Genomic DNA, 26,266 nt, shown 5'->3' with positions numbered 1-26,266 from the left:
TCTTCCTCCTCCTCCTCCTTCCGGGAGCCCGATGATTCGCCTATTATTGCACTGAGCCCTGCATCTGCATCCATGGCATGATCATCAAGAATTTGCACTTTTTGCTGCAGCATGCTGACATCTTAAGGTCGTTCATATGCTCCATCACTGTCTTTTCCAGTGTGCCTGTGCTCACATCTTGCCTCAGTAAGTTCACGTTTATACTGATAGCATGAATTTTGGCCTCGTAGGGCTCCTTCAAGGATGCTGGCCTCTAGGATCTGTTGATCCGCTCTTGCGGGTGCTGCGTCTGCTTGGGGCGAGCCTGCGACGGTAGTTCCATCTATCGAGGCAGGCTTGGTGAGTGTCCAACGTCGACTGCTTGCCTTTGCTTTTCTGGGGTTTGAAAGCCATGGTTCTTTGCTTCAGCAGTGCTCTGGGTTTCGCTCTTGCTTCCTGCCCGGGTGTCCGCTGCTCCCTGTCCGACGGATGATCAGTGGGCCTTGGTTTTCTGGTGTTGCGTTCTTACTTTCCACAAGTCCCTTTACCGGCACTCTTAGGTGGTGGCCAAGTTTGCAACCCTGCATGCTCTCATGGCATTCGTACTGTCCTCGCTGCCGATACGATTCTCCCTTTGCCTCACGCTGAGCTTGTGGCTATCCAGGGCCTTTTGTTGTTACTTGGTAATCCGTTTGGGGCTAGGGTGCTAGTTTGCACCGAGTCCAGCAACCACGTGCCAATTTGTGCATGATTGTGCCGGGAAGGGCTTGCAGTACCCCGCCACGTGCCATATGCGTAACCCAATGTTATGTTGGATGACCCTTCTCTGGCTTCTTGTGCGCGTGGCCCTGGCATATGCAAGGTGTTTCTCATCTGTCCCTAGCAGTTTTTCTCTGCTGTGTATTGTTGATGCACTGTTTATAGTCCCAGTGTAAGGGCTGGGACTAATGCCGTCATCTCTCCATTTCGGGTACACCTTACATCACTTCTTCAGGTGCCCTCTGTGTAATGCTTGGTGTCCACTGGTCTGGGCAATGGGCTGGACTTCCTGTCCTGCACTCCACTTCTGCAGTCTGTGCTGTAGTGAGCTCGCACCCCCTTCTAGGCTGACTCTTATCCAAATTTGTGTTGTAGCAGTTTACGTTCCAGCTTGATGTTACTTTGCTTGTCGTGTGGGGGTCTTGCTGAATGTGTTAATTAAGTGAACCATAAGTACCTAATCGCGAAATGTTGTTCAAGCTGCGGCCCCCGCTCTTGTATTGGTAGGCGACGCCAGCCGAGACGCCTGGGGTGTGGTTTTAATGTTTGTGTGCCGTAGTGTTCACCTCTCGGCAGACTGCAACTGAAGCCGGCCTGCTGCGACCTTGTTCCTCTTGCCATGCTTTCTGACTTATCTTTATCGATGCAGCCTCGCGGGCGGGCCATGGTGGGAACCGCCGCCACGTCCAGGCTGTCAAGACGGCTAGCTCGCACTGAGGTGGACCACACTGGGAACCGGCGGGCTGCGTCGCAAACTGTTAATTGCCCTCCGGGACAGCTCAGTTCGGAGCCACGTCCGGTTTCATCCTCATTGTCTGGAGGCTGTGCTCATTATTCCTGAGTGGACTACCTTGTTACTCTTTGCAGCTAAACTTAAGTTGGATGCTGCCTGTGCACCGCTTGCCTGTTCTCTGTGCCACACGCATGAGCTCGGGTGGACCTACCCAGTTGTACTTAACTATCACTGCAGCTATTAATCTCGCGTTCGTCCACAGCGAAGCACTACTCCTTCACATGCTTGAATGTTCAATTACTGCAGACTATTATTCTTTCTGCAGGTTGGGGAAACTGTTCTAGGAATCCACATGTGCATACAGCAACCTGCTGTGTCAGCTTCAAATGTATGTTAGGCAGCTGGCTCAGAGTCCCCAGCTCTATTCGTACTTTGCAACCTGCTTCTGGGCATAGCAGTGCACTTCTCTTTCCTACTGGTCCACTCTATCCAGCAAATGCTCTTCGGGAAGGGATCCACCGTCCGCTTTCACGGTGCAGCAGAGGCCAGTCTCCACCGCGGTCCACTTGTATCTGTATTACTTTATTTGGGCTCTTCATTGTCTGCCGCTGTGCAGCGAGCGGAGCTTGCTCCCCCTCCGGTCCGCCCTCTCACCGCGTCCGGGGTCAGCTGTGACTGCTGTGCCCATGGCAATGTTTGCATTACAGTAGGGGTGGGATGGGTGTCTTTTCAGGAACGCATTTGCAATCTCGCTTTACAATCTTTAATCACTGACTTCCGTCCCCTGCTGCTTACTCCACACCCTGGGCTCTTGCTGACTTGAATCCCAGCCCCCTGCCACAAGGATCGCTGCTGTACCGCAGTCCCAAGCTCACGGCAGCGGTCAAGGCTTCCGTTCTCCTCGTGGGCATATGGATGGTGCTGTACCTCACTGCCGTCTGCAACAGTACCAGTCCTTCTCTCGGCTCGCTTCTGCACCAAGCTACCGCAGCTCGTCCCCTAGTGTGTATCTGCTACTGTGGCAGCCGCAATAAGGGGCCGCTCCACGCCACTCCCGTCCAAACGTATTCTAGCTTCCCAATTGTAGCTGCCACTGTTGTGCCGTGGGCCGGGTCGTACTATGCCCGACTGGATCCCCGGGCAACCCGCTCTGGTTCCTCAGTCAATATGCGTGTCTCGATCCTTATCCTCCGATCCTGGGTCACATCCACACACTGCCTCGGGCGAGGGTCATCACAGTTGGGTCACTGCTACCACCTGTAGCTGCCTTTTTGCATCTCAGCACCCCTCACCCATCTTGCCCTTTGTTCCCAGGAAGTCGCCATCTTGTCTCCTTGTCTGCAGACTGGTTCAGAGATTTCTGTCGGTCAGATCTCTGCATCAGTTTCATACATGCACCAAAACAATGGGCACCTGGCTGCTCCCTGCACTGTCATATTACTTGCGTTTCTTCATCAAGCATAGATATGCGCTGTAGCCGCACCACAATCAATCGCAGATCAGCAGGACCAGCAGGAAGTGTGACCTACTGCATGGTCGTTTAGCCACACCCCCTAGGTCCACACACACCTTCACGAGATTCTACTGCGTCGACAGGGATTCCAGGGAGGCGTGCAGGGTCGGCCAAACTGAAGATGGCTACCGGAGGACAGGATTAGGGAGAGGGCAGTCATTGGCTGGGGGCAGTATGACACAGAGCTCAGTGATTGGTTTATAGGCGAAAGACAGTTTATAAATGAAAGTGAACTGTTTTTTTCTTTTAACAATGATTCCCAGCCTGACTGGGAATATTCATGAGCATGTGAATCCATGCCAGACCCATGCTGGAGAACAACAGTTACAGGTAAGTAACTTGTTCCTTCTCCTCTATACCAATCCCTGTACTCTGGGTCATACTGCCCTCTCCCTAAGCCTCTCCTCTGGCAGCCATCTTCAGATTTCTACCGCACGTTCAAGTGTTGGGAGTCCTCAAGTTTTGCTCCATGAGCTATTCTATCGTTTTTCGCGCTTTTTCAAAGATGGAGGAAGGGGATGGGGACGTATGAGTTACTCACCGTAGTGACTAGAGTACGCCTAGTCATAGTCCCCTTTCCTCCATACGTCCCACCCACCTTCCCCCGCTAGTATGCAGTTGCTTAATAGGTAAAAAGAGTAGCCAGGTATCTAAGCGTCAGATGTGTTCAAAGGGGACTGAAGTGAGGCGCTGAAGGGCTGGGTCTTGGCACGGTGTTCCCCCGTGTGCTATACTTAATTTAAAGGGAAAGCTCAATGTTTTGCTGCCAAAGGTTCTGGTACCGTCCCCATGTTGGGGGATGCCCACAAGGAAGTTGGAAAGTGTACTATGGACTATGAGGACAATAACCATAAAATTAAAGTTACTCACCGTAGTAGTTAAAGACTTTAACATTAAACGGGTTGGGGAAATGCTTCTCTGACCCTGCTCTAAGAGGAATTTCCTTTACCTAAAACCCAAAACGAAGTATCGGTCTGTGCCAGGATGTCAAAATCGAAACTGTCCATGTGTCCAAATGTCCTATCCAGAGCCTCCCACTACAAACAAAATTATACGGTGAAATGGGAAACCTATTTAACCTGGTGATTGCAAAAAGAGTTGATAAAGGAAGAATAGAATAGCTCAAACATGAGAGTTCTCCGATGTAAAAGAGCCTTGGTTCCGGAGGGAGAAACCCTTCCTTTGGGTTTTTGCTCAATTCAAATACAAAGGTTTTCCAAGGTCAAAACAAATATCTTAGTTCCAGGGGAATTCCATTCTCCTGGATTGTCTTCATTTAATTAATTCTTTCAACACAATAATTTGCCAAGAGTAACAAGCTTTGGTTCCAGACGTTTATTCACTTCCCTTGGATTCTTCCTTAATGCCATTGATTCTTAGTGCAACCGTTGTGTGTTTCTTGGCCCACAACAATCCTGTTGGTTACAAAGCCACTCAACCTTGAAGTTCCTTCTTTCAAAAGTTCTTTCTTTTGTTCAACACAACAGTCCTTTCTTAGGACTCCTGTAGATTTGCAACTGTTTGGTATACTCTTCTGCCAGGACTTCTTATGCACTTGTGATTGCCTGGTTTACTCGACTGCCAGGACTTCTTGTATTCATAGATAACAGTTCCTTTTCTACCTCCACAATTATATATATCTTCTTTGGTTTTGTATATCTGGTTGTTCCAACATTTGCTCTTTGTTTCCCCATGCCTGCATTCCATACACCTATATGGCTGCCGTTCGTATTTGCACCATGCCTTCTTGGGTGACAAACAATCTACTTAATATCTGTATTTACAGGTCTTTAAAGTTTACAAATTGTGTTTGGCACGGACGCTGAAACGCCTCGGGGTCCCCACTTTGTTTAGGTTGGCTCACTGGCTCTCTGTGGTTTCTTCGGTTCCGTTCACACTTTGCATGCTTTGCTGTATTGTGCTGTCCACTCTGGACTGCTTCCACGTTGTTCTGGTTCCTCTTGCGGCTGTCTGCCTTCCTTCAGGTCTCAGTAGGTGAAATGTTACTTTCTCCTATTTCCCGACACCCAGGAATCTTCCCTCCGCTCCTAGCGTGTCTACGGCACGTCCTGCATGCACAACGTTCCGCCGCCTCCTTGCTAGCGAGCACCTTGGCTCTGCCACACCGGTCTGTGCTTTTAGTATCCACATGCCTCACGGAGAGATGCAACTTCTCCCAAAAAGCAGAAGCCCCAGAGTTTGTTTTCGATCTTTAAATGTCCCACATATAGGCGCATTCTCAAAACAACTAGCACGTTCATTGAGCTTGGGCTCCTTCAACTCTGCATCTTTCCCTTCTTCCTCCTCGTCCCAGTACTTAGGTGTTTGAAAATGGAGTCCATTAATGTTAACTGATGCAGATTACTTGGGAAATCACGTTTAATGGTTCCATTTGATAAGCCAGTTCTATATGGAGGGGAATTAAAATTGGAAAAGGTATTCTTGGAGCTTCTACCTTTTTAGACCAGGGATGGAAGTTTGGCCTAAAAATTTTTTGGGAAAGGTTTCTCTATTTTCTCAAAAGAGGGGTGTAGATGCATGACAGTATGCCATTAGGGTATTGGGTGTCAAGGGGTTTTCTTAATGGATACATGGGGGAATACCTTGTCTCATCGAATGAGTCCATGATATCTCCCCGGAGGCTGTCTCCTCCCATGTGATCCTCCCTCATGTGGCTGCCCCAAGGGTCAGGATTAGGTAGCAGCTGCTGTCCTCTGCCCACAAGGGAGGAGCTTACTGCTGGGGGATACGTGATGACTCCATTGGATTCATCACATTTGTCTTCAACTGGCTCTTATTCGGGAGCCTGCCCAGAGCCGCCAGTGTGTATGAGGACAGGAAGCTGGGAGGGCTCCAAAACTTCAGGTCTTTGTCCTCCAGTGTCTCTGCTTGCTTGGATCCAGTTCTAACTGGGTGCCTGGCTGCCCCTTGGGACAGCAACCACCTAAAGTTTGAATGTTGCATGCATGCTGATTGGCTGGGTTCCTGCACAAAAGGCAAGGGTCTGGAGATTGAAGCCAGAACCGACCACTGGAAGATCCATTCCAAAGAAGCAGAAAGAAGAGAATGTCTGCAGCTACCTTGAGCGCCTGTCAAGCCAACTGAGAGATCGCTGCTGTTCGAACCATATCTTATGTGTGACATGGAAGATCCAGACCGGACAACTTCTTCCCTGGAGCTGGTGGGCCTAACAAGTCTCGAGATCTGCAGTTTGAGCCACCCCATGAAGTGTTGCGACCTTCCAGGCCTGCAAAACCTGAATACCCTGGTACCTCTAACTGCTGTAGTGCATCGTCTTGTCGAGCGCTGTTCCGGCTGAAAATGTGTGGGCATTTTCCTGGGCCTACAGAGACTCCATCCTGATAGTAGAAGTCAGCTCAAAAGAGTTGAGCACAGAGAGAAGGAAGAAAGTCTGCCGGGTAACCATGGTCACTGTTACAAAGCCTGTGTCGAGCCTCCACAACCAAGTGCCGCGAAGGGAATCCCTGTGATCGAGTCTGGCCGTCTGCTCTCCCCAAAAGTGCTTCATCTGCCAAGGCCAGATACCTGAACTAGAGCTGCTGTTGTCTTACCTTTGGGACCCGCCAGTGCCATCGCTCTTTTGTAGGCAAAGTTTGAATGCAGTACCCTCTGGGAACACTACAAACAACTGTGACTACAGGCATAGACAACCCAACCTTTGGTATAAGCTTGTACTACACAGTTTTGGTAGCGTGTTGAGCAGCCAGGCTTATCTCAAGAGGGGAGATGTGACCTGTAGTGGAGTTACACATAGATTCACAGTTACGGGTATTCAAATAAACTCTTACACTCAAGGTTTCTTGCATAAACAATTATTAATTTATTTATCGGGCAGTTATAAAGCCTTTTTTAGAAGGGAGCAATATACTAGTAACATACAAATACACTTCAATACTGTACACTCTGAGTTTCTGAATCAGACAATACCCTTTTGGGTTGGCCCACAGACACAACCTACACCCACAGGTGACTTCAATGACAAGGGTGCTGGGGCCATTAATATCTTACTGTTGGCATTCAGAACACTCTTAAAATGTTGGTAAAAGACAAAGGTTATTAGAATACAAGAAATTACAAATATTCGTAAGTAGGGCAAATACTTTGTGATAGCAATTAGAAGTGTCATTCAATTCAATAGCCTAAGCCAAAGTCTATAGGCAAAAGTCTTTGTATAGGATGCAGCACTTCAGGTTAGTAAATGGAAAAGTCTTTGCACAAGTTCTTAGGAGTCTTTGATGAAAAGAAGAATCAAATGTAGGGCCACAACCTGATTAGACTTGCGAGTTGTGGAAGTTACAAGCACTTCTACAGTAAGAGGTAAGTTTTCTTAGACTTATTTTACAGTACCTTGGTAAAGAAGAAAAAGATGCAGCTGTTGACTTCTGTTCCTGGGCAGCTCTGCAGATCTCACTGTTCCTGGGCCTCAGTCGTGAGGACAAGAGGGAGGACGTCTGGGGACTCCTGCACTGAGACTGTCAAAACTGGCAACAGGCAAACTTCACTTTCAGTGGCTGTTTCGCATTTCAGCTCCTTGCGGTACAGCAAATAGCAATAAGCGCAGTTCCTGGCTGTCAAGGTGGACTGTCCTTGTTTCTGGGGTCCCACACTCTGATGAGGGGGCTCAGGCTTGGTCAGTCCTTCTTCGTGGGAGTCCGGAGGATTTTCCAAAAGCTTTAGGCCAGCTTAAAAGTAACGCACACAATCTGGTGTCCCTCTCCCTGGCTATATGGTGTTCCTGCAGCAACTCTGAGGAAATTCAACCAACTCCGCGATGGGTGTCCAGGTGGCTTACTTTGGAGTTGATTGGTCCCACCAACTCAAAGGGATAAGTCGTCCTTGCGGGCTTCTCTGTCGATGCGAACTTGGCAAGTAGTCACTGCAGCAGGGCTTCACCAGGCAACCCAATGGTCCAGGAGTTGCAGAAGGCATCCTCTTCAAGCTCTTCCCTCGGTTCCTTCGTCCAGTGGTCGACTCTGCCTTCCAAGCAAAAGGACTTGTCTTTTATTCAGTTCTCTCCCGTTCATTTCAGCCTAGCAGCCGGACAGTCAGCCTGCCAATCACCACAGAGTGCATTTGGGTCTCCTTGGAGACTAAGCACAGCGAGTTTCGGGCACCTCCCTCACTTCCTGCCTACCCCAGACACTTGGGCGCTAGAGGCGGGTTTCTCTCAGAAACCCTGCCAAAAGGCGAAATGAACAAAGAGACCAAACCTGGTTTGGCGCTCCGAGAAACTCTCTAGAGGGACCTTCCCACAAAGACCTAGTGAAAAAAGACCGGGCACCGTTTTAGCAAAGATGGCTGTACGCCATTTTGAAAAAGATGGCTCCCGCGGTTAACTTTACCGGAGCCGCAAACGGTCGCAGTAAATGCAAACCAAGGTAGTTGAAAACTAAACCACTGCCACCAGCCAGTCAATTGAGGAAAGGGTAACCTATAATATGCTACACAAGAAGCTAGAAAAGGGGGATACTAAGTAACCCCTTCAGCACGCTATTGTAAGATACTGTGTGCTGGGTCTAGAAAGTTACAATGCTAAGTAAAGTCCATTTCACTTTACTGCTCTGGGAAACAATAGTTGATCCCAGGGAAGGTATTTAAACATTGGGAAATCTGGAAGACTTCCCTGTGGCACTGCGCTGAAGGTGCTTTGTGAGACAGTTGTAAAAGATGATGCCTATGGAGTTGGTTAGGCTCCATAACCAAAAGAGAAACAGTGTATAAAATCACATTTAAAATGCATGAGCAAGTGGGGAAAAGGGTCTTGCTCTCTCCAGGAAAAAAAATCAAGTCCTCAAAATCCAGCAGAGTTGCTGGGGGTCTCTAAGGTGGAGGGAATTAACACATTTTTGAGAATTCTCCCTAACTCTTCTTCATAGAAGGTACAGTGTAACTCCTGGATACTTACCTAGGCAGTTTTCATGTTGCTGTTCGCTCCCCCTGTGGTTCTTGAGTCACGTTGTGGTGGACGACCCAACCGTGTTCTCCCGTGCCCAAGGACCACCTGTCCTAGGGCCTGAAATCCTTCAGGTGGCCTATCCAGTGCCCTTGATCCCTTTGAATCAAAATTCTTTACTTTCTAGGAAAAGCATCACATGTGCATTTGACAACATTGACACTACCTGCCTTCCTGAGTTTTGCTGTCCAAGGGTTACTGGTCGCCCAGTGTCCCTATCTGACTTTTGAGACTCATTACCCAGATAGGGTTGGACTTCTAAAGATGAGGCTTTCCTAGGGTTGGCAAACTACCAGTATTGCTAGTTCAGTGAATGTTGGTTAATGTATGATTTGCTAACCTGCATCTACTCTTGTACTTACCTGATTATCATCTAAAGGTTTACTGTTAGTATAAGTAATAAATTAAATAAAGTAAATAAATTAGTAATAATTAGTAGTAAATTAGTATTGCTACAGCAAATATCTAGTGTAAATTATCTTTCGAGGGGATTGGGTCCTCCGACCTATTCCATATCTATGACATGTAATCACCACAGCTGTGCTGCTTCGGAAACTTTTTCCTGCGTCGATGACGTCGATGCGCCGCCGTCGAGGACCTCGTCCGACGTCATCCGATGTGATAAGTAGGATGCACGACGCCCGTAGCCTCAGTTCCGTTTTTTCAGCGAACGTGTTGCTTCGTGAATCTCGGTTAACGCCTCGACTCTTTGGAGTTCTGTTCTTCTCGGTTCTTCAAACCTGTTTGTTTTTGTGAAAATCATTCGTGTGAAGATGTCTTCTACTTCGTCTTCGACCCCGCGTCCGGGCTTCAAGAAGTGCGGGGAGTGTGGTTCCAAGATGTCGGTGACGGACTCGCACGACGCCTGCCTCTGGTGCCTCGGGGAGGCCCACGACACGGATGACTGTATCGACTGCCAGTCGCTCACGTCCAAAGCCTTACGTGAACGTAAGAAGTTGTTGTCGGTAGGTCGGGTGTCCAAGCCCCGGAAGTCGAGGTCTGCGGGGCTTTCGACGGATGATTCGAGAGGTGACTCTCCGCGTCATCGTCGGAAGTCTCATGGGTCTCCTTCTAGGAGTCGGTCGCGCCACTCCTCCTTCGAGGCATTCTCGGAAGCGCCGACACCGGTCGTCTTCCAGGTCCTCTTCGGAGGACTCTGCTCGGCATGTCGCTTACCCCACCAGCCGTGCGACGCCGGAGGAATGGGCTTCCTTCGGGAAGAAAATGCTGGCGATTCTTGAGTCGCAGGGTACTAAGCCGTCCGCGCTCCCGAGTGGGGTCGGTCGTGAGAGGTCGAGAGACTCTGCTCGCAAGAGTGGTCGGCACGAGTCACGGGAGAGGTCCCGTTCGGACAAGGAGACTCGTTCTCGACGTACCCGTTCCAGGTCCCGGTCCTCGACACGTTCGACACCGTGTGCACCTGTGAGGTCTTCGAGGAAGACATCGACGTCTGAGGCGTCGAGGGCGTCGACAGGCTTTCTCGAGGCTCCGGCTCCGAGGAAGTCGTCGAAGTCGTCGACGCTCAGGTCGTCGAAGGACACGCTCGGGGCTCTGGCTTAGAGGGCTGTGTCGGCGCCGCCGATGCTGGCGGCGCTGCATCTGACGTTGACGCCGATTTCGTCAACGCCGATTCGCTCGACGCCGATGCCTGTTCTCTCGACGTCGGCGCCGATTCGCTCGACGCCTTTCGTGTCGGAGGTACCCCGTGGCACGGGGGAACCCCCTAGGAAGGCTCTGGTTAAGAGCAAGCACTCTCGGGTGCCTTCTTTTCGCCACCTGGAATATATTTCAGAGGCGGATGAGGATTCTGATGGCCTGGTTCCTAGTCAGGTTCCAGATGAAATTGTCTCGGGCCATAGTCAGTTTGACGATTTTAGGCAGTCACTGCATGATGCCAGTGGACTGGACACCTCTCCGGAGATGGAGTTTTGTAGGCCTGAGCCTGGCTCTCATGCCGATTCCTCGTACCGGCGCCTAATGGCTAGGGTTTCTGAGTACTTGGGATGGTCTGCTCCCCCAGGGGAGTTTGTGCAGGATGATCTAACGGACATCCTTGATGTTGGTCTCCCAACTGACCCGATACTGCCGTTCCATATGGCTTTACAGAGAAGGGTGGCGGCGGCGGCTTGGACTGCTCCGGAGAGTCTCCCGGCGGTGGGCAGATCCTTGTCGCGAAAATACCGTCCAGCCAGTAGCGACCCCTGCTACTTGACCAGGCACCCCACTCCGGAGAGTTTGGTGGTGCAGGCGGCCACGGCCCGGCAAAGCAGGCGTCGTACCCTACCATCCCTCCTGATAGGGACGACAAACGTTTTGATGGCTGGGCGAAGAAAGTGTTTTCTTCTGGTGGTATGGCGCTTCAGGCGGCCAACTCCATTTGTGCCTTGTCTCGTTTCACGCACACTCTGTGGAACTGTGTTGCGTTAGCGGCTGAACATATTCCCGAAGGGGACAAACGGGATGGTTTCCTTGCTATGGTCCAGGATGGTAAGGATGCCATGTGTGAGTCCGTTCAGTCGGGTTTGGACTTAGCTGAATGCGTCAGTAGGTCCATGGCGGCGAGCACCGTGATACGCAGGTTTGCGTGGTTGCGGAAGTCGGGGTTTGCTCCTGATGTGCAGTCCTGGCTCCTCAACATGCCCTTTGACGGTGAACACCTTTTTGGCAGCAAGGCTGACGAGAGCTTTGAGAGGTTGCAGACCTCAAAAGCTGCAGCGAAGTCGTTGGGCGCTGCAGTTCGCCAACCTCCGCCTTTTCGTCCTAGGGGACAGCAGTGGAGGGGTGGTTCCTTTCGCTATTACTCGTCCTTCAGTAAAGCGAGAGGAGCTGGCAGTCAAAGAGGCCAACGCAGGGGTACCAGAGGTGGATGACAGGGTACCCGTGGTGCCAAGGCCGCTCGGGCAGTTGCCTCTTTGCCCTCAGGTAACGCCGCAGCCGCTCCCACTCAGTCATGAGGCCATGTCCCATGGTTCGCCGGTTGGGGGAAGGCTGGCGCAGCATCTTGTAGAGTGGCAAGCCATTACTTCAGATGTGTGGGTTCTGGAGATCATAACCCACGGCTACTGTCTTCCCTTTCGGCACAGGCCTCGCGACAATCCACCGGGGAACCTCTCTTTGCAGAGTCCGGATCCGCTCCTTGTGCAGGAAATTCAAGCCCTGCTGGAGAAAGGTGCCATAGAACTGGTGCCTGTAGCGGAGAGGAACAAGGGATGGTATTCCCCTTATTTTTTGATTTCGAAGAAAGACGGGGGATTGAGACCCATCATGGACTTGCGCGGTTTGAACAAACTCCTCAGGAAGGACAAGTTCAAGATGGTTACTCTCTCTCAAGTCCTCCAGGCCCTTCAGCTTCAGGACTGGTTGGTGTCACTCGACCTCAAGGATGCTTACTTCCATGTGCCGATCCATCCCAAGCACAAGAAGTACCTGAGGTTCACGGTTGGCGTCTCACACTTTCAGTTTCGGGCCCTGCCGCTCGGATTGACCTCCGCCCCGAGGGTTTTCACCAAGCTCATGGTGGTGGTGGCAGCGCATCTCAGGCAAGAGGGGATTCACGTCTACCCCTACCTGGACGATTGGTTGATCAGGGGGAGCTCTCCCGAGCAAGTCCTGGATCATCTGTCCGTCACCTGCCACTCCCTTCACAGGCTGGGCTTCTCCCTCAATTTAAAGAAGTCCCATTTGACGCCAACACAGCGGCTCCAGTACATCGGAGCAGTGCTCGACACTTCCCTGGGGCAGTGTTTTCCTCCCCAGGTGAGGGCTCTTCACATTCAGCAGATGGTGCACAAGTTTCAGCATGCCCAGACGCTCCCAGCGTTCGAGTTCTTGAGGTTGCTCGGCCTCATGGCATCCTGCATTCTTCTGGTGCCAGAGGCTCGCCTGCGGATGAGATCTTTGCAGTGGGCACTCAAGACGCAATGGTCGCAGTCCTCCGGCAGGATGTCGGACCCGGTTCAGGTGCCGCCCTCAGTCACCCGGGACCTTCTGTGGGGGCCGTCGAAGGCAACTTGATGAAGGGGGCTCCATTTTGGCTTCCCTGGCTGGAGGTGACGATCGTGACGGATGCATCCCTCACGGGATGGGGAGCTCATGCCAACGGGCTGACAGTCAACGGTCGTTGGTCTCCGTCGGAGTCCAGACTCCATATCAATCTGTTGGAGCTGAGGGCGGTAAGGCTAGCCCTGAAGGCTTTTCTGCCGACTGTGCGAGGAATGAGTGTCTTGATCCTGACGGACAACACAGTGGCCATGCACTACCTCAACAAAAAGGGGGGGCAGGGTCACTTTCTCTGTGCAGGGAGGTGATGCAGCTCGAGTTCTGGGCCATCCAGCAGGAAGTTTCGATCTCGGCAGTTCATCTGACCGGAGACGAAAACGTGACAGCGGACGCTCTGAGCAGGCAGAGCGCGATCTCTCACGAGTGGGAGTTGGCTCAGGAGATTCTCCTGGAGATCTTCGCCCTTTGGGGGACCCCGCAAGTGGATCTCTTCGCCTCCAGTGTCAACCGGAAGTGCGAAAGGTTTTGCTCGCGGGAATTTCCTCCAAAAGGAGCCTTAGGAGACGCGTTCGTGGTGGAGTGGTCATTCCCGCTAATGTATGCGTTTCCTCCAGTCCCCGTCATCCCTCAAGTGCTGCTGAGGTTACGGAAGTTCGGTTCCCGGATGATCCTCATTGCTCCGGCGTGGGCTCGGAGGACGTGGTACCCGGACCTTCTCGACTTGTCCATCTGCCCTCCACGTCGTCTTCCCTACCGAGACGATCTGCTCTCACGGGAGGGGGATAAGGTTCTCCATCCAGAGGTCAGATCCCTCAACCTTCATGCTTGGCTTCTGAAAGGTTGAGGTATAAGGATTGGGACCTCCCTGAAGACGTGATGGAGGTGTTGCTTTCGGCCCGAAGGCCAGCAACAAAGTCTCTGTACCATTGCCGTTGGCGTAAGTTCTGCGACTGGTGCACAGTTCAGAATGTGGATCCTTTTGCATGTGACATCCCCATGGTTCTGTTCTTTTTACTTTCTTTGGCCCACAGGGGCTTGCAAGTGGGTACCATTAAAGGTTACCTGGCGGCGCTGTCCATCTTTAAGCGCTCGTCTGAAGAGTGTTCTTACTTTAAAATCCCTTTAATTTCACAGTTTCTGAAAGGGCTCACTAATGTGTTCCCTCTGTCACCTTTCCTGGTGCCCTGTTGGGATTTAAACCTTGTTCTTAAGTTTCTTATGGGTGCTCAGTTTGAGCCTTTACATTCTTGCCCTTTGAGGCTGTTAACTCTGAAAACTGTGTTTTTAGTTGCGGTTACTTCCGCTCGCAGAGTGAGTGAGTTACAGGCACTTTCAGTTAAGCCACCCTTCACTGTATTTCACAAGGACAGGGTTGTCCTTAGAGTTTGTCCTTCTTTTCTTCCGAAGGTAGTGACGGAATTTCATTTGGCCCAGAAGGTTATTCTTCCGGCATTCTATCCTCCTCCGCTTCCTGGTAAGGAAGAGGAGAGGCTCCATAGGCTTGATCCTAGGAGAGCTTTAAGCTTTTATGTTTCACGCATGTCCCGGGTCAGAGTGGACGATCAACTCTTTATATGGTTACGCTGGAAGGCGTTTGGGGCAAGCTGTGACGAAACAGACTTTGTCTCGCTGGATTATTTTGGCCATCTCGGAGTGTTACCACTTGGCGGGTAAGGACCCACCGGCTGGCTTGCGGGCCCATTCTACCAGGGGTATGGCTGCATCTATTGCCTTGCAGAGGGGTGTTCCTATTCGCAACATCTGTGATGCAGCCACCTGGGCTTTAGTACATACATTTGTACGTCACTATTCCCTCGATTCCATCCGAGGACAGGATCTGGCCTTTGGCAAGGCGGTCCTTTGCTCTGCTATTTGATTGGCTATTCTAAATTTTGATTCTAAATTCTTTCCCTCCTCCTTGCTCTGGTACTGCTTTGGGAGTCTGTCATAGATATGGAATACGTCGGAGGACCCAATCCCCTCGAAGAACAAGTTACTTTCTTACCTGGTAACGTTCTTTCGATGGGATGGTCTGACGACGTATTCCATATCGCTCCCGCCCTGCCTTCCCCGCTGCAGAATTTCTTTTGCGATTGCAGCTTACGTTCCGCAAGGCTTTGTGTCTGACTGGCAGTTGACTAATGTCACACATTCTGGGGGAAAAAACTACAACGGAGGCTACGGGCGTCGTGCGTCCTACTTATCACATCGGATGACGTCGGAGGAGGTCCTCGACGACGGCGCATCGACGTCATCGACGCAGGACGCAGACGCCGAAAAAAGTTTCCGAAGCAGCACAGCTGTGGTGATTACATGTCATAGATATGGAATACGTCGTCGGACCATCCCATCGAAAGAACGTTACCAGGTAAGAAAGTAACTTGTTCATCTATGTGAACTATTTCTACTTAAATGAATTGCCTTGATTTTAACATTGCCTTAGTAAATGTAATAAATAAGCCTTTTTTTTTATAATGGTATCGTGTGTAATTGTTTACTTGACCATAATTGTGCCCAACTACAGCCATTCTCCTTCCTAGACTTAAGACTGGCTGCTCAGCCATTGCTACCATACCTTTTGGGTGGTTCAGGCCAAACCTCAGAATTGAAGCCCTGTACACCTAAGAGTGAGTCTTCTACAGTTCTACCACAAGTGGACTTTAGTAAAACTCCGTAGCAAGCAAGCAGGTGGCCTCTCATCGGGTCGTTCTTTCTGCTCTCCAAGGTACTTCGTTCCCATTGTTCTTGCGGGCCTGGATGCTTCTGGCTACTCACCCGCTGTCCCTAGTGCGCACCGCAAGCAGGGGCACCATATCTGGCATTTTCTGCCTTGCCAGCCACAATTCCAGTGGACATGTCAGTGTAGTTAGCTTTGCGCAAGCCCTCCTCTGATTGGTTCCTTCAATGACTCTCCTGTCGGTGGCTAGTTTTCTCGCGGCACTGAAGTCTTCCATGGATATTGGGCAGAGCATGGGTCAGAAGCCGAGTCAGGCAATATTAGAAGGTTTATTGCAGTTTCATACCTCCTAGCATCTACATACCCCATAAAGATGTGAGTTTCTGGTGGGGAGGCATGGTGACTTATACCCCTGTCTGAGGTTTTCTTGTCACCTAAGGGGTTGTTCCCTCCAGAGGTATTGCGCTTACCCTATCCCCTAAGGGGTGTCTAGAGTAGCAGGCTCACCTCCGTAGTCCCAAAGGCGGTGGCCCCGCTCTGGGGAAAGGTGACAATCTCCTTGGATTCGTCAAAGTCTTAGCGCTAGGGTCATGAGGCACACTGCTGGAGTGTTTGTTTGGAAAAAGAGAACTCTTCTGGGAATTATTTAAACAGGATTCGACTAGTAGTTGCTCTTAAGGCCAATGAAGGCGCATTCTAGAGGCAATGACCCTCCACAGAGAAGGCTGTTCCACACTTTGTTTCGACTGAAATCTAGTGTTTGAAACGGGGGACTTTCCTAGAATGTAAGGAGTGAGACGGGCAATATATATTTTTTTGTTCATAACAAGGGCACTCCTCCAGCAGCCAATGCAACTGCCCTATAAGTGGATGGATGTGTTCTTTGACCTATATATAATAACCTAGCTGCTGCATCTTTTTAATAATATGCTGAGAGATGAAGATGGACGGTGTTTCTTTAGTTTTGTCTTGCAGCAGTAGTAGCGGTTAATGCATAAGATTAACGTTAGACTCTTCCAAAAAATGTGCAGTTGGGATAAACAGACTGGTGAGATTGTTTGTCTGGGACATCATAGACCGGACGCGGTGTATTTTAAAACCCAGTTTCTTTACTGAAATTGCAGAAAGCAGACCATTAACGCTTGGTGGCATGGGGGGGGGAGGGGCGCAAAAAATGTAATTCTTTGATCCGCTGACAATGAGAATTTCGTTTTATTCAAAGTTAGGTTTTAGGGATTTTTCACTCATCCTTTCTTCAATGGCTGTAAGGCAATGACTAAGAGTAGTATACTACACATGTCTGTTTCCCACCATATGGCGGAGTGTTGTCCCAGAGGAATAGAATTGTAGGCCACATTTCTGAGTTGCCCCATATGTTGCACATAGATAGTGAATAAAAGCGACAACAGTACAAGACCTTAAGGCACTCCACAGGGTTAGATGTAGAGATTTGCTAACTGATGACAATAGCTTGTTGTCATTCCGATGTGAACCAGACCAACACTGTGCACCGAATTCCCACTTGCTGTAGTCCATATTTAAGTAACCTGTGGTAGACTGTGTTGAATGTGGCATAAAGGTCCAATAGCAGCAGCACTGCGGTTATGCACTGTACATCTCCAAAAGGGCATCATTAAGAAGTACTGATTCTGGTCCACTGTCGGGCCAAGGGCTGCCTTATCATTCATCAAGAAATGCTGATGTCTCAGTAAAATGTTTTTTGGTGCTGTACAAAGGCTCTTTGTTGTTTTAGCTCCAAGAGATATCGGGTGCAGGGTAACTGGGATTTAATGGTCTAAAGATGTTTTATTCCCTATAACGCTCTAACTTGTACAAGAGATGATCATTATTTCGGCGTCAATGATTGTTGTTTAGGTACTATTAAAATATCAGATCTATGCAGAGCAGCACATGCAGCAGTGCTTATTCATGGTCGAGTTTGAGCCTTATTAGTTGGTTAAGCTGTTGGGTATTTCTTGAATACCATTCAAAGCATATTGTATTAGGACAAAATGTGTTTGAAAACTGCACAGCATGCAAGTCTGTAAAAGATTTGCAATTTAATGGAACATTTGAAAATTACATGTAACAATGTTTTGGAGCTTCACATCGTTGCAAATAAGTAATTGATCTTCCCTACCTCTGTGAGGTTAAGAATGTTTACAGCATAATCTCGCACCTACCTTCTTAGCATAACCTAACTGCTACCATTGGTGTCGTAACAGGATTAACAATTATAAAACAAATACTTGTGTATTATTAAACTACACTTCCAGTGGCTTACCATGGTGGTGCAGGAGCCTTATTGCGGGTTTAGATAATTACAAAGTGATTAAATGCATTGCCAAACTCAGCCTTTCATGCTTCCGAGGTCGATTAATGCAGCGCTCAGATACCCGAGGGTTCGTAGCGCTATATAAATGCTAAATTATTATTATTATTATTATTATTATTATGTGGAAAACAACAAACTTTGCTGGTTTTTTAAACATAGGTCACTGGCTAGAAACACACAAATAGACCTTTGTCCATGCTTCTGAGGATAATTAGTTGTATTATGCTAAATCCTGTTGGTAATTAATAGGCATTTGTAGCTTTTGCTGCACTTCTCGCTTTTGCGAGCAGTTATGCATGTCGGCTGCTCAAATTGAACACTTCATTTTCATTTCAGGATTTACAGCAGCTGCAGCAACTCCAGCAACAGAATCTCAACCTACAGCAGTTTGTGCTTGTACATCCAACAGCGAACTTGCAGCCAGCACAGTTCATCATCTCACAATCACCACAGGGGCAGCAGGGTAAGTTGTTTGAGAGGGAAAGCAATGCACCCAAGATGAATTTACATTTACTTGATATCTGCGATGTAAGGTCGTGCTACACTAATTTAAAGGTTATAGGTTTTGACAACATAAGACATCAAGGTACACTATTGGGCAGTATGAGAAAACCGTACTCTTGCTTATCTGTGGATGTTAACGTTACATACTTTCTATTCTTGTAGCTTACATTTATGGTTGTTTAGGAATACTTTTTCATTAACTTTTTTTTCAGTCACTTATCTTATTGATTTGTTAATTATGCGCCTGTTAGGCAAAGTTTGTATGCAGTACCCTTTGGGACCACTACACACAACTAGGACTACAGGTGTGAGCAAAACCAACCTTTGGTAGAAGTCTGTACTACACAGTTTTGTTGTAGCGTTGCTGAGCAGCCAGGCTTATCACAAGTATTCAAATAGACTCTGATACTCAAGGTTTCTTGGTAAAACACTTATTAATTTATTTCACAGTCAGTTATAAAACATTCACTAGAAGGAGGCAAACTATATCACACAAAAATATACTTCAGTACTTCACATCAGGTTCTGAGGCATTTCAACTACTTTGAAGGAGGAGCAAAAGGACAATCGGAGCATTTGAAGTAGGAGCAAAAAGGCATGAGTTAATAGTTAATAAAACGAATATTACAGTAACTCTTATACAGTGGAAATAGTTTGAATTCACCAGAGGAGTTGATTCAATGCAATAGGTTAGGCCAAAGTCAATGGGCTAAAGTCGTGTATAGGATAAAGCAATTCTGGAAGCTAAACGGAAAAGTCTTTGCCAAAGTTCTCAGAAGTAGTTCGTAAAAGGAAGATTCATATGTTGGGTCACAAGCTGACTAGGCCTGCAAGTTGCCAAAGTTTCAAGCACTTTCACAGTGAGAGGCAAGTTCTCTCGGTCAGGTTTTCACAGTACCTTACAATGAAGAAAAGATGCAGCTGAAGAGGTCTGTTCCTGGCAGTTCCTGCAAATCTCGCTGTTCCTGTGCCTCAGTCGTGGGGACAAGAGGGAGGACGTCGGGGTACTCCTGCACTGGGACTGGTCAAAAAGCTGGCAAAAACAAATCTTCAATTCCGGTATCTGTAGTCAAACACACAAACTGGTGTCCTTCTCCCTGGCTATTCGGTTTCCTGCAGCACTCTGAGGAAAATGCAACCATCTCAGAGAATGGTATCCCGGTGGCTTATGAGTTGATTGGTCCCACCAACTCTAAGGGAGAAGTCGTCCTTGAAGGGCTTCTCTGTTGAGATGAACTTGGCGATTCGGACCTGCAGCAGGGCTTCACTGGGCAAACCAACGGTCCAGGAGTTGTAGCAGCCGTCCTCTTCCAGCTCGTCTTCGGTTCTTCCGTTCCAGTAGTCTGCTCTGGCTTCCAAGCCTAGAGACTCTCCTTTTATCCAGTTTCCTCCCATTCATTCCATCCTAGCTGCCTCAGAAGGCAGCCAGTCAGCAGACAGAGCAGGAGGAAGGGAATGTTGTCGGGGAGAGAGAATTGAAGAAGAGAAAAGGTAGGTCTTGAGTTTTCCGAACTTAAGGAAGTCCGGCTCAAGACGGAGAGAGACAGGGAGGCCATTCCAGAGGGAGGCACCTGCAGAGCAGACTGTTCTACCCCCCAATCTCTGCTTAGAGAAGTGACTCACCTACAGAGAGTTGGAGGTAGATGAGCGAAGGGCTCTTGGAGGAAGGTATTTAGAGTTAAAGTAGTAAGGGCCACTGCCCCATAAAGTTTTGTGGACGATGCAGAGGGTCTTAAACTTGATCCTTACAGCCACTGGGAGCCAGTGGAGAGGGCTTGAGGCCAAGGATAAATCCTGTTCTGGATGAGTTGAAGAGGACGAAGAGTAGAGGTAGGCAGATTGAGAAAGAGGCTGTTGCAGTAGTCCAGCCTAGATAGAACCAGAGCTCTGGAGACAGTGAGATTCTGGGGGAAGGTGAGAAACAGGAGAAAACATTTGAGAAGGTACAGCTGGAAGTGGACCTTCTTGGCAACGTCTGTGATGTGTGTAGAGGAGAGTGCGGAGTCGAAGATCACTCTAGGGTGTTTTGCCTCACCAGAGGGTGAGGGCAGAGGTTCCAAGGATGGCGGCCAGAGTGTAAGAGGAAAAGCAGGAGCAGGGGTCCCAATGAGAAGGATCTCAGTCTTGCTGGCATTGAGGCAGAGATTGTTAGAGGTGCACCATGACTGAATAGCAGATACAGTCGGGGATGAGCGAGGAGAGCGGCCAAGGGGAGCCTGAAAGAGAGCTGTGTCTCATCTGCATAACACTGATGGAGGTGGAGGTAGAGATCAGGAGGGCCAACGGTGCCAGAGAGAGCTTGAAGAGCAGGTTGAGAGGATAGACCTCTGGGGAAACAGACATGTAGAGAGAGAGGTGATGGAAAGGAACCAAGCTGGTCCTGGGAGGGTCAGTCCAGGAGGAAGGAGGTCGACCAAGCAAGAGCCTGATCCAAGATGCTATGGATCTCGCAGAGACGAATAATCACAATGTTGTTGTTGACTGTCAAAAGCAGAGAAAATGTCTAGGAGAAGGACCGAGGGAAAGCTAGAGTCGTGATTTGAGAGCAGATCTTTACAGGTGTGCATGTGTGCAGTGTCCGTGACTTTGGCTGCTCTAAAGCCAGACTGATGATCATGGCGACAACCAACAGATTCAGTGTGGAGGGTTAGCTGGGAGATAGCCAACTTCTCCAGGGGATTGCCCAGGAAAGGAGTGATAGAGATAGGGCGATAGTTTTCTGGAATGCCAGTGTCGGCGGAAGGCTTATTTAGTAGGGGGTGCACAAGGGAGTGCTTTAGAAGAGAGGGGAAGTGCCAGTGGCAAAGGGGTAATTACAGAAATCGGTCAAGGCTGGAGCGAGAGAAGCCATGTTGTCCTTGATGGTTATGGAGGAGCAGGGGGTCACCTATTTAGATTTCATTGATCGCACTTGTCTGGAAACATCTTCAGATGTTAAAGGAGAGCAGGAGATGGGGGGGTGGCCAAGGCACACAGAGGGAGATGGAGAGATTGTGGTCAGGATGTCCTGGGTTTTAGTGGTGAAATGAGAGCCCAGAACCGTGCAGAGTACCTGTGTGGGTGTAGAGGAGGAGGATACTGCAGTGGGATTTGGCCAGCTCCTTGCAGATTTTGAAAAGTTCAGCCATGTTGTTAAAGGCCACAGGAATGCAGTATTCAATGTGGACCCTTTTCTGAGAGAAGATGGAGAGTTTGAATTGCCTTTGGAGCAGGTGACAGGCCAGTTTGTCAGCAGGTGCACCCGAAGCTCCCTACTTCAGCTACTCTGCACTTGCATTTCAAAGCAGCCAAATCGGAGTTGTACCAAGAGTCATACAAAGTGTTGTGGCAGGCTTCAGGCGAATCCTCATTACAGGGCCAAGGCTGTTCAGAGTTAAAGATTGAGAGGCCAGGAGAGATGAGAGAGCCTGAAGAAGAGGCATTGAAAGGAGGAGTAGGTTTGTGTGGGGATGATGGAAGCAGGGAATCCACTCAGAAAAGATCAGACCCACTCTGCCTCCAGGCCTTTTGTGCCTGGGCTCAGAGGGGGATCTTGTAGCCCACAGGGAGGAGTGTGTCAAAACTCATGGCAGAGCTGGCCTTGAACCCATGTCTCAGTAAGAGCGCTAACATCCAGGTCCAGACAGAAGTTCAAGGAGGTGTCAGAGGAGTGTTTGACAGCAGAGCGAGAGTTGAGAGTAGCCACGTAGAACAGGTTGCCACTTTTGAAAGACTTCAGATGAGGAGTCCCATATTGGAAGTGTCAGAGGAGCAAGAGCAGTGGAAGGAGGAGGCGGCAAAGGAGCCAGAGAGGTAGTGGATTGCAAGGGAGCCTGATAGGTGGAGGACAGGGGTTGTAGAGGGGCCAGAGAGGTAGAAGATGGAGGAGGCAGAGTAGCCAGAGAAGTGGTGGAAGGAATAGCAGGAGAAGAAAGGAGGTTGATGAGGCCGCGACACCTGTCAAATAGGAGATTGGGCTAAGGGCCCTGGACCATGACGGTGCCATACATTAATGATAGCTCTAGAAGACTAGAAGGGCGCCACGAGGACCTCCCACCAGGTGCCACCATTAATGGGAGAGAAGGAGGAAGGGGAGAGAAATGCATCCATATGAAGGGTCCATAGGTCAGGCGAAGGAACGAGAAAGAGGATGTTGGTGAGAGTTTATTTGAAAGAGGCACTGACATACGTGTCAGCAATGGGAAGGCCTGGATTGGAGACCAGGGTGTCCTCCTGGAGCTTCTTCCTTCCAGACTTAGTGAGAAGTGAAGGATGGCAGAAAGCAGTTAGAAAAGATGGGGGAAATTGCGAGCATAATAATGGGTGTGATGGAAGGAGGCGAAAGAGATGAGACAGGAGGAGAAGAGAAGGAAAGCACTGCATAGAGTTACACCCTACATGGTGCACAAGGAGGGGAAGTCAGGAACAAGGGGTGGGGTGGGGTAACAGAGGGACCAGCAGGCAACAGCAGACTGCAGACGGAACAAAGCATGGGCAGCAACAGGCAGTGCGTGGAGAATGTGATGGGAGCCAACCAGGCTCAGCTCAACCTAGAGATGAGAGAGGCCTGGAGGGCAACAGTGAAGATCACAGCTTAAGAGATGCAAGGCAGAGTGATGGAGGCCAATGCATTCACCTAGAGGGAAAAAAGCATGGCAGCAGAGAAATGCCGTGAAAGTCAATTGGGGCCTAAACGAACACCTAGACAGGGAGAAAAAGCGGCACATGCAACCAAAAAACAAAGAAACCTCTTGCAGAATATCAAAAACAAGAGTTATATGTTTATGGGAGTGATTTTATAGTTTAGAGCTCCTTGTCGCCTGACCTGCCAATTGATAGAAATCCAAAAGTGGTTTCACCCTTTTCCCCACTTTGGTTTAGGATGTAATGCAAGGAAGTGTTCACCCACGTTAATGATACAAAAGCATGTGTACCTTTCCCTCATCCAATGTTCTGTCCCCTTTTCTCCATCCTTGTGGGCGTCCCCCAACATGGTGATAACGGAGCCTTTGGCAGCGACAAGTTGAGCTTCCCCTTTAAACTTAGCATAGCGCGTGGCCTTGTGCGTGATAACGCCCCGCCGAGGCCTTGCTCTCTGGTATCTCACCTCATGCCCTTTTTCCGCACGGACGATTTCAGACCTGACAGCCAGCACAGAGATTTATTTTAGCTTTCTGCTTGCTCCTTGTTTTGTTCAATCTTATTTAACTTCCCTTTGGTGCCTCGCTTCCCACAGCGCATGTCGGCCACTGAAGGATTCACAAGATGTGCCTCATACGATCACTCGTTCCTGGCCTCGGACCTCGATGCACTGTCTTGAGTGTTTTGAGCCAGACCATCGCTGGGACGCATGTTCAACTTGCAGCGCTCTCGGTCACAGGGCATTGAAGAATTGGTTGTCGCAGTGGAGGGAGATGTTGTGTTATGCTAAAGGTATTTATATAGTGCACCGTCACCAACGGAATTGGTCCCCACGTGCTCTGGCGGATCTATAAACAAGAAGGGGGGTAGGAGAGTGGGAGAGGTGGTGTGCGGTTGGCAGCTTCAGCTCGGTATACACCGGGTGCCGGGCTTTGGTGCAAATATTGGATCGGGAGAGGCCTTGTGTGTTGTAGGTGCTGTTTATGTGTTGGTGTGGTTAAGTGTGTGCAGATTGCTGGGAGAGAAGTGGTTATGTGAGTTTTGTGTGGGTTGGGTTAGTGAGGTCTGTATCCTGTCTCAGGAACTTCTGGTTCCGTTTTAGCTGTATCCCTGTGGATCGGGTTGTAGCTGGTTCCTTATAGGCTGTCTCGCTGTGGTGGTGCTGCACAGGTCCAGCTGTATCATAGTGAGTATTGTATGGCATAATAGGTGTATCTGAACCTTTTCTTCAGGTGTGGAACTGGGTTGGTACTATCTATTCTTTTGTTATCTAATGTGACATTGGTCAGTTGAAGCTTTGAATGGTTCAGGGTCAGAGTGTTGATGAGGCATCCTAGTGTATCCGTCTTGGTCAGCCTGTGTGTTTAGTCGTTAGTTTCCTCCTATCGTCACTATCTTTCAGTTAGTTCTTTGGTTTTCTTTAGGGTGACTTCCTTAGGCTATTTGGTTGTAGTTTGTGTGATATGGCGCATTGTGCTTACCACTGTATCTTGATGAGCATTGTGTAGTGTGGGTGGTTAATTCTGATTCTCACCCTCTGGATTGTGGCCAGTGATACTGAGTTCCCTATTACCTTGCTGTCTACCGTGATTAGGTCTGTTGGGAGTGGCTATAGTTTAGGGTCAGGGTCCTATTGAGGAGTAGTCCTAGTGTTTCTGTCTTCGTCTAGCCATGTATTAGGTCTTTGGTCCCATTGCGGCCGTCTCTGTTAGTTGTTTGGTATGTCGTGGAATATTTTCCTTAGGATTTTTCCCTTGATTGCTTGGTGTAGATCAGGGTCTGTCTCTGCGTTCATCAATGTTTTAGTTGTGAGTGTGCCCCTGTGGCTGGTCTTTATAGTTATGACGTGAAGAGCCAAGTAGTAATAGTTTCTTGAATAGTAGGTGGTTTCTTGTGTTGCGTATGTACTTTGGAAGGTCTTTACAGGTTTTTGGCGCTTGGTGAGAGAAGGACGATCATCCCGAGTTTTCTCTTGTTGTAGGGTTTGGGTTCCAGGAGGATGTCAATGCTTGATCTGAGCGTTCTTGTTGGTTGATGTAGACAGTTTGTCTCTCAGGAACTCAGCTCCTTGGTTGTATACTGCTCTACGCGTGATGCACATTGTTTTGAATTTTCTCCAGCATGGGGTCTGGCATGGATTCACATGCTCATGAATATTCCCCGTCGTCAGGCTGGGAATCCTCGGTAAAGAAAAAATCAGTATCAGTTTCGTTTCTGATCTGTCTTTCGTAGTAGTAACCAATCACTGATCTCTGCGTCATACTGACCACAGCCAATGACTGCCCTCTACCCAAGCCCCGCCTCTGGCAGCCATCTTCAGATTTCTACCGCACGTTCAAGTGTTGGGAGTCCTCGTGCTTAGCTCTCGAGCTTTTACTGCGTGTTTCGCGCTTTTTCAGGTGAATTTTCACATTTTTTCGGTTAATCGAGCCTCAAGCTCCACCGTTTCTACTCCCGTTAACGGCTACCCGTTACGGGATTTTCCTACGCCCCTCAAGGGTGAAGATTTTGTCGAATCAACTTCTTGGAGGATTCCAGAAGATTCGCGGCCTACTTCGAGATGGCCCAGGACGCGAGTTCGTCGCCCGGACCCAAGCTGTTTCGCAGCTGCCCTGGATGCGGGCTACAGAATGTGTTTAAGGAAGACGAACATTCGCGATGCCTCTACTGTCTTCATGGGGACAAGACTCATGTAGAGAAGGACTGCCAGTTCTGCAAGAACTTGTCGGAGCGGACCATGAGGGATTGTCTATCCCGTCTCGCCAGCTGGTTGGAGAAGGGCTCAACGGGTGAGAAGAAGAAGAAAGGGTCCGAGCGGGCTTCTAAGTCCTGTGCGGGCGCCCCGGCGACGGGGGCCCAACACCAGGCCAAGCGCCGCGAGTCCGCTGGCTCCGGGAGCGCCGAAAGGTCGGGCTCTTCGGTCGCCAGGCAGGGCGCACCTTCCCCGGCACCATCAACTACGAGCCAGCGCTCCGGTTCGGGGAAGAGGAAGTCCGAGACCCCGGGTAAGCTTCGGGAGAAGCCCCGTCTGATCTCGGAAGAGGGGGAGCGAGGCGTCGCCCCTCCCCCGAAGGAGAAGGCCCGGGTTGCACCTAAGGTGGTGAAGGCCCCTACCCAGCAGGCAAAGGCCTCTATCGAGGCGATCGCAGCGACTCTGGCCAAGCCGGCAGAGA

General features: G+C 49.5%; 1 protein-coding gene across 19 annotated transcripts in view; it reads left to right on the top strand.

Annotated features, from left to right (window-relative positions):
• POU2F1 (POU class 2 homeobox 1) overlaps positions 1-26,266 on the top strand; it is a 1,344,877-nt gene that overhangs the window by 849,970 nt on the left and 468,641 nt on the right. For all 19 annotated transcript variants that reach the window (XM_069635947.1, XM_069635943.1, XM_069635944.1 and 16 more), the window contains one exon: positions 18,306-18,432. In XM_069635947.1, coding sequence (XP_069492048.1) covers positions 18,306-18,432 — 127 coding nt within the window. The remainder of the gene's footprint in view (positions 1-18,305; positions 18,433-26,266) is intronic.

The sequence above is a fragment of the Ambystoma mexicanum genome, chromosome 7p (genome assembly GCF_040938575.1).
Source record: "Ambystoma mexicanum isolate Mex_15411 chromosome 7p, UKY_AmexF1_1, whole genome shotgun sequence".
NCBI lineage: Eukaryota > Metazoa > Chordata > Amphibia > Caudata > Ambystomatidae > Ambystoma > Ambystoma mexicanum.
This window is presented reverse-complemented; position numbering and strand designations above follow the sequence as displayed.